The 8,989-nt window shown below is 38.6% G+C and overlaps 1 protein-coding gene across 4 annotated transcripts in view; it reads right to left on the bottom strand.

The window, feature by feature from the left end:
• LOC141752682 (heterogeneous nuclear ribonucleoprotein L-like) overlaps window positions 1-8,892 on the bottom strand; it is a 33,223-nt gene extending 24,331 nt beyond the window's left edge. For 3 of the 4 annotated variants that reach the window (XM_074610811.1, XM_074610810.1, XM_074610809.1), the window contains exon 1: window positions 8,720-8,891. In XM_074610811.1, the coding sequence (XP_074466912.1) occupies window positions 8,720-8,875 (156 nt within the window). In that variant the 5' untranslated portion in view covers window positions 8,876-8,891. Of the gene's footprint in view, window positions 1-8,719 lie in introns of all 4 variants that reach the window. The other variant, XM_074610812.1, reaches the window with a different exon arrangement.
• Window positions 8,893-8,989: the final 97 nt, after the last annotated feature.

Below are 8,989 nucleotides of genomic sequence, written 5' to 3' on the forward strand. Positions count from 1 at the left end.
TGAGCCTTGTCTGTTGCTGTAATATAATAATCTGTGAGCCTTGTCTGTTGCTGTAATATAATAATCTGTGAGCCTTGTCTGTTACTGTAATATAATAATCTGTGAGCCTTGTCTGTTGCTGTAATATAATAATATAATAATCTGTGAGCCTTGTCTGTTGCTGTAATATAATAATCTGTGAGCCTTGTCTGTTGCTGTAATATAATAATCTGTGAGCCTTGTCTGTTGCTGTAATATAATAATCTGTGAGCCTTGTCTGTTACTGTAATATAATAATCTGTGAGCCTTGTCTGTTGCTGTAATATAATAATCTGTGAGCCTTGTCTGTTACTGTAATATAATAATCTGTGAGCCTTGTCTGTTGCTGTAATATAATAATCTGTGAGCCTTGTCTGTTGCTGTAATATAATAATCTGTGAGCCTTGTCTGTTACTGTAATATAATAATCTGTGAGCCTTGTCTGTTACTGTAATATAATAATCTGTGAGCCTTGTCTGTTACTGTAATATAATAATCTGTGAGCCTTGTCTGTTGCTGTAATATAATAATCTGTGAGCCTTGTCTGTTACTGTAATATAATAATATAATAATCTGTGAGCCTTGTCTGTTGCTGTAATATAATAATCTGTGAGCCTTGTCTGTTACTGTAATATAATAATCTGTGAGCCTTGTCTGTTGCTGTAATATAATAATCTGTGAGCCTTGTCTGTTGCTGTAATATAATAATCTGTGAGCCTTGTCTGTTACTGTAATATAATAATCTGTGAGCCTTGTCTGTTACTGTAATATAATAATCTGTGAGCCTTGTCTGTTACTGTAATATAATAATCTGTGAGCCTTGTCTGTTGCTGTAATATAATAATCTGTGAGCCTTGTCTGTTGCTGTAATATAATAATCTGTGAGCCTTGTCTGTTGCTGTAATATAATAATCTGTGAGCCTTGTCTGTTACTGTAATATAATAATATAATAATCTGTGAGCCTTGTCTGTTGCTGTAATATAATAATCTGTGAGCCTTGTCTGTTGCTGTAATATAATAATCTGTGAGCCTTGTCTGTTGCTGTAATATAATAATCTGTGAGCCTTGTCTGTTACTGTAATATAATAATATAATAATCTGTGAGCCTTGTCTGTTACTGTAATATAATAATCTGTGAGCCTTGTCTGTTACTGTAATATAATAATCTGTGAGCCTTGTCTGTTACTGTAATATAATAATCTGTGAGCCTTGTCTGTTGCTGTAATATAATAATCTGTGAGCCTTGTCTGTTACTGTAATATAATAATCTGTGAGCCTTGTCTGTTGCTGTAATATAATAATCTGTGAGCCTTGTCTGTTACTGTAATATAATAATATAATAATCTGTGAGCCTTGTCTGTTACTGTAATATAATAATCTGTGAGCCTTGTCTGTTACTGTAATATAATAATCTGTGAGCCTTGTCTGTTACTGTAATATAATAATCTGTGAGCCTTGTCTGTTACTGTAATATAATAATCTGTGAGCCTTGTCTGTTGCTGTAATATAATAATCTGTGAGCCTTGTCTGTTGCTGTAATATAATAATCTGTGAGCCTTGTCTGTTGCTGTAATATAATAATCTGTAATTGTTGTTGGTAAATTTGAATTGTTCAATAAACATAATAAAGGTATCTATCTAGCCAGGTTGAGGCAGAACATTAAAACGGTCCTGGAGAGTGTTTAATTAATATTATAAAGATACTCAACGACATTTAAACACCACTCTGTTAAACACCAACAACCTAGCAGCTAACAGCTAACGTTAGCAGCCAACAGCTAACGTTAGCAGCCAACAGCTAACATTAGCAGCCAACAGCTAACGTTAGCAGCCAACAGCTAACGTTAGCAGCCAACAGCTAACGTTAGCAGCCAACAGCTAACGTTAGCAGCCAACAGCTAACGTTAGCAGCCAACAGCTAACGTTAGCAGCCAACAGCTAACGTTAGCAGCCAACAGCTAACGTTAGCAGCTAGCAGTGTGTAGGTGTGTTGGTGTGTTGGTGTGTAGGTGTGTTGGTGTAGGTGTGTAGGTGTGTTGGTGTGTAGGTGTGTTGGTGTGTAGGTGTGTTGGTGTGTTGGTGTGTAGGTGTGTTGGTGTGTTGGTGTGTAGGTGTGTAGGTGTGTTGGTGTGTAGGTGTGTAGGTGTGTTGGTGTGTTGGTGTGTAGGTGTGTAGGTGTGTTGGTGTGTTGGTGTGTAGGTGTGTTGGTGTGTAGGTGTGTAGGTGTGTTGGTGTGTTGGTGTGTAGGTGTGTTGGTGTGTAGGTGTGTTGGTGTGTAGGTGTGTTGGTGTGTAGGTGTGTAGGTGTGTTGGTGTGTAGGTGTGTTGGTGTGTAGGTGTGTAGGTGTGTTGGTGTGTAGGTGTGTAGGTGTGTTGGTGTGTTGGTGTGTAGGTGTGTTGGTGTGTAGGTGTGTTGGTGTGTAGGTGTGTAGGTGTGTTGGTGTGTAGGTGTGTAGGTGTGTAGGTGTGTTGGTGTGTAGGTGTGTTGGTGTGTAGGTGTGTAGGTGTGTTGGTGTGTTGGTGTGTAGGTGTGTTGGTGTGTTGGTGTGTAGGTGTGTAGGTGTGTTGGTGTGTTGGTGTGTAGGTGTGTTGGTGTGTAGGTGTGTTGGTGTGTAGGTGTGTTGGTGTGTTGGTGTGTTGGTGTGTAGGTGTGTAGGTGTGTTGGTGTGTAGGTGTGTTGGTGTGTAGGTGTGTTGGTGTGTAGGTGTGTTGGTGTGTAGGTGTGTAGGTGTGTTGGTGTGTAGGTGTGTTGGTGTGTAGGTGTGTAGGTGTGTTGGTGTGTAGGTGTGTAGGTGTGTTGGTGTGTAGGTGTGTTGGTGTGTAGGTGTGTTGGTGTGTAGGTGTGTAGGTGTGTTGGTGTGTAGGTGTGTTGGTGTGTAGGTGTGTTGGTGTGTAGGTGTGTAGGTGTGTAGGTGTGTAGGTGTGTTGGTGTGTAGGTGTGTAGGTGTGTTGGTGTGTAGGTGTGTAGGTGTGTTGGTGTGTAGGTGTGTTGGTGTGTAGGTGTGTTGGTGTGTAGGTGTGTAGGTGTGTTGGTGTGTAGGTGTGTTGGTGTGTAGGTGTGTAGGTGTGTTGGTGTGTAGGTGTGTTGGTGTGTAGGTGTGTTGGTGTGTAGGTGTGTTGGTGTGTAGGTGTGTTGGTGTGTAGGTGTGTAGGTGTGTTGGTGTGTAGGTGTGTTGGTGTGTAGGTGTGTTGGTGTGTAGGTGTGTAGGTGTGTTGGTGTAGGTGTGTTGGTGTGTAGGTGTGTTGGTGTGTAGCTGTGTAGGTGTGTAGGTGTGTAGGTGTGTTGGTGTGTAGGTGTGTTGGTGTGTAGGTGTGTTGGTGTGTAGGTGTGTAGGTGTGTTGGTGTGTAGGTGTGTTGGTGTGTAGGTGTGTTGGTGTGTAGGTGTGTAGGTGTGTTGGTGTAGGTGTGTTGGTGTGTTGGTGTGTAGGTGTGTTGGTGTGTAGCTGTGTAGGTGTGTTGGTGTGTAGGTGTGTAGGTGTGTAGCTGTGTAGGTGTGTAGGTGTGTAGGTGTGTAGGTGTGTTGGTGTGTAGGTGTGTTGGTGTGTAGCTGTGTAGGTGTGTAGATGTGTTGGTGTGTAGATGTGTTGGTGTGTAGCTGTGTAGGTGTGTAGGTGTGTTGGTGTGTTGGTGTGTAGGTGTGTTGGTGTGTAGCTGTGTAGGTGTGTTGGTGTAGGTGTGTAGGTGTGTTGGTGTGTAGCTGTGTAGGTGTGTTGGTGTGTAGGTGTGTTGGTGTGTAGCTGTGTAGCAGCAGCAGCTGTGTTGTTCTATGTTCTCCTGATATAAATATATATATATCTCAGTATCAGGAGGTCATTCTGTTCCTCTACTCACCCTGCTCCTCCTCCTACCAGCTACAGAATTGATGTATAGATGTATTGATCATCCCTCCTCCTCCTCTAGATGTATTGTAGTTGATGTATAGATGTATTGATGTGTTGATGTATAGATCATCCCTCCTCCTCCTCTAGATGTATTGTAGTTGATGTATAGATGTATAGATGTATTGATGTATAGATCATCCCTCCTCCTCCTCTAGATGTATTGTAGTTGATGTATAGATGTATAGATGTATTGATGTATAGATCATCCCTCCTCCTCCTCTAGATGTATTGTAGTTGATGTATAGATGTATAGATGTATTGATGTATAGATCATCCCTCCTCCTCCTCTAGATGTATTGTAGTAGATGTATTGTAGTTGATGTATTGTAGTTGATGTATTGTAGTTGATGTATTGTAGTTGATGTATTGTAGTTGATGTATTGTAGTTGATGTATTGTAGTAGATGTATTGTAGTTGATGTATTGTAGTTGATGTATTGTAGTTGATGTATTGTAGTTGATGTATTGTAGTTGATGTATTGTAGTTGATGTATTGTAGTAGATGTATTGTAGTTGATGTATTGTAGTTGATGTATTGTAGTTGATGTATTGTAGTTGATGTATTGTAGTTGATGTATTGTAGTAGATGTATTGTAGTTGATGTATTGTAGTAGATGTATTGTAGTTGATGTATTGTAGTTGATGTATTGTAGTAGATGTATTGTAGTTGATGTATTGTAGTTGATGTATTGTAGTTGATGTATTGTAGTTGATGTATTGTAGTTGATGTATTGTAGTTGATGTATTGTAGTAGATGTATTGTAGTTGATGTATTGTAGTAGATGTATTGTAGTTGATGTATTGTAGTTGATGTATTGTAGTAGATGTATTGTAGTTGATGTATTGTAGTTGATGTGTTGATGTGCAGCATTAGATGATAATAGATATAGATATAGATCAGTATAGATTGTAGACTCACCGTGCTCATCCCTCCTCCTCTAGATTGATGTGTAGATGTATTCTAGCAGCATTAGCTGATATATATATATATAGTGATGTTTATAGTCTCACCGTGGTCATCCCTCCTCCTCCTCTAGATGTATAGATGTATAGATGTGTTGATGTATAGATCATCCCTCCTCCTCCTCTAGATGTATTGTAGTTGATGTATTGTAGTTGATGTATAGATGTATAGATGTATAGATGTGTTGATGTATAGATCATCCCTCCTCCTCCTCTAGATGTATTGTAGTTGATGTATAGCTGTATAGATGTGTTGATGTATAGATCATCCCTCCTCCTCCTCTAGATGTATTGTAGTTGATGTATAGCTGTATAGATGTGTTGATGTATAGATCATCCCTCCTCCTCCTCTAGATGTATTGTAGTTGATGTATAGATGTATAGATGTATTGATGTATAGATCATCCCTCCTCCTCCTCTAGATGTATTGTAGTTGATGTATAGATGTATAGATGTATTGATGTATAGATCATCCCTCCTCCTCCTCTAGATGTATTGTAGTTGATGTATAGATGTATAGATGTATTGATGTATAGATCATCCCTCCTCCTCCTCTAGATGTATTGTAGTTGATGTATTGTAGTTGATGTATTGTAGTTGATGTATTGTAGTTGATGTATAGATGTATAGATGTGTTGATGTATAGATCATCCCTCCTCCTCCTCTAGATGTATTGTAGTTGATGTATAGATGTATAGATGTATTGATGTATAGATCATCCCTCCTCCTCCTCTAGATGTATTGTAGTTGATGTATAGATGTATTGATGTATTGATGTATAGATCATCCCTCCTCCTCCTCTAGATGTATTGTAGTTGATGTATTGTAGTTGATGTATTGTAGTTGATGTATTGTAGTTGATGTATTGTAGTTGATGTATTGTAGTTGATGTATTGTAGTTGATGTATTGTAGTTGATGTATAGATGTATAGATGTATTGATGTATAGATCATCCCTCCTCCTCCTCTAGATGTATTGTAGTTGATGTATTGATGTATAGATGTATAGATGTATTGATGTATAGATCATCCCTCCTCCTCCTCTAGATGTATTGTAGTTGATGTATTGTAGTTGATGTATTGTAGTTGATGTATTGTAGTTGATGTATTGTAGTTGATGTATTGTAGTTGATGTATTGTAGTTGATGTGTTGATGTATAGATCATCCCTCCTCCTCCTCTAGATGTATTGTAGTTGATGTATAGATGTATAGATGTATTGATGTATAGATCATCCCTCCTCCTCCTCTAGATGTATTGTAGTTGATGTATAGATGTATAGATGTATAGATGTATTGATGTATAGATCATCCCTCCTCCTCCTCTAGATGTATTGTAGTTGATGTATAGATGTATAGATGTGTTGATGTATAGATCATCCCTCCTCCTCCTCTAGATGTATTGTAGTTGATGTATAGATGTATAGATGTATAGATGTATTGATGTATAGATCATCCCTCCTCCTCCTCTAGATGTATTGTAGTTGATGTATTGATGTATAGATGTATAGATGTATTGATGTATAGATCATCCCTCCTCCTCCTCTAGATGTATTGTAGTTGATGTATAGATGTATAGATGTATAGATGTATTGATGTATAGATCATCCCTCCTCCTCCTCTAGATGTATTGTAGTTGATGTATTGATGTATAGATGTATAGATGTATTGATGTATAGATCATCCCTCCTCCTCCTCTAGATGTATTGTAGTTGATGTATAGATGTATAGATGTATTGATGTATAGATCATCCCTCCTCCTCCTCTAGATGTATTGTAGTTGATGTATTGATGTATAGATGTATAGATGTATTGATGTATAGATCATCCCTCCTCCTCCTCTAGATGTATTGTAGTTGATGTATAGATGTATAGATGTGTTGATGTATAGATCATCCCTCCTCCTCCTCTAGATGTATTGTAGTTGATGTATAGATGTATAGATGTATAGATGTATAGATGTATAGATCATCCCTCCTCCTCCTCTAGATGTATTGTAGTTGATGTATAGATGTATAGATGTATAGATGTATTGATGTATTGATGTATAGATCATCCCTCCTCCTCCTCTAGATGTATTGTAGTTGATGTATTGATGTATAGATGTATAGATGTATTGATGTATTGATGTATAGATCATCCCTCCTCCTCCTCTAGATGTATTGTAGTTGATGTATAGATGTATAGATGTATAGATGTATAGATCATCCCTCCTCCTCCTCTAGATGTATTGTAGTTGATGTATAGATGTATAGATGTGTTGATGTATAGATCATCCCTCCTCCTCCTCTAGATGTATTGTAGTTGATGTATAGATGTATAGATGTATAGATCATCCCTCCTCCTCCTCTAGATGTATTGTAGTTGATGTATAGATGTATAGATGTATTGATGTATAGATCATCCCTCCTCCTCCTCTAGATGTATTGTAGTTGATGTATTGATGTATAGATGTATTGATGTATAGATCATCCCTCCTCCTCCTCTAGATGTATTGTAGTTGATGTATAGATGTATAGATGTATAGATGTATTGATGTGTTGATGTATAGATCATCCCTCCTCCTCCTCTAGATGTATTGTAGTTGATGTATTGATGTATAGATGTATTGATGTATAGATCATCCCTCCTCCTCCTCTAGATGTATTGTAGTTGATGTATAGCTGTATAGATGTGTTGATGTATAGATCATCCCTCCTCCTCCTCTAGATGTATTGTAGTTGATGTATTGTAGTTGATGTATAGATGTGTTGATGTATAGATCATCCCTCCTCCTCCTCTAGATGTATTGTAGTTGATGTATAGATGTATAGATGTATAGATGTATAGATCATCCCTCCTCCTCCTCTAGATGTATTGTAGTTGATGTATTGTAGTTGATGTATAGATGTATAGATGTGTTGATGTATAGATCATCCCTCCTCCTCCTCTAGATGTATTGTAGTTGATGTATAGATGTATAGATGTGTTGATGTATAGATCATCCCTCCTCCTCCTCTAGATGTATTGTAGTTGATGTATAGATGTATAGATGTGTTGATGTATAGATCATCCCTCCTCCTCCTCTAGATGTATTGTAGTTGATGTATAGATGTATAGATGTATAGATGTATAGATCATCCCTCCTCCTCCTCTAGATGTATTGTAGTTGATGTATTGTAGTTGATGTATTGTAGTTGATGTATTGTAGTTGATGTGTTGATGTGCAGCATTAGATGATAATAGATATAGATATAGATCAGTATAGATTGTAGACTCACCGTGCTCATCCCTCCTCCTCTAGATTGATGTGTAGATGTATTCTAGCAGCATTAGCTGATATATATATATATAGTGATGTTTATAGTCTCACCGTGCTCATCCCTCCTCCTCCTCTAGATGTATTGTAGTTGATGTATTGTAGTTGATGTATTGTAGTTGATGTATTGTAGTTGATGTATTGTAGTTGATGTATTGATGTGCAGCATTAGATGATAATAGATATAGATATAGATCAGTATAGATTGTAGACTCACCGTGCTCATCCCTCCTCCTCTAGATTGATGTGTAGATGTATTCTAGCAGCATTAGCTGATATATATATATATAGTGATGTTTATAGTCTCACCGTGCTCATCCCTCCTCCTCCTCTAGATGTATTGTAGTTGATGTATTGTAGTTGATGTATTGTAGTTGATGTATAGATGTATTGATGTATTGATGTATAGATCATCCCTCCTCCTCCTCTAGATGTATTGTAGTTGATGTATAGATGTATAGATGTATTGATGTATAGATCATCCCTCCTCCTCCTCTAGATGTATAGATGTATTGTAGCAGCATTAGATGATATAGATATAGATCAGTATAGACGGACTCACCGTGGTCATCCCTCCTCCTCCTCCTCCTCCTCCTCCGTCCTCAGTCTTCTGTCTCTTGGTGGCTCTCCTCTCGTCTCCTCCGTAGTAGCGGCCCGGAGCAGCAGCAGCAGCAGCAGCAGCCATGTTGTCCTCCTGTCCTCCTGTCCACTGAGACATGAGACACGGGACACACACGCTGCGTCACTGCGTCACAGCGTCAGCAGCGCGTCACGGCGTCAGCAGCGCGTCACAGCGTCAGCAGCGCGTCACGACGTCAGCAGCGCGTCACGG

The sequence above is a fragment of the Sebastes fasciatus genome, chromosome 16 (genome assembly GCF_043250625.1).
Source record: "Sebastes fasciatus isolate fSebFas1 chromosome 16, fSebFas1.pri, whole genome shotgun sequence".
NCBI lineage: Eukaryota > Metazoa > Chordata > Actinopteri > Perciformes > Sebastidae > Sebastes > Sebastes fasciatus.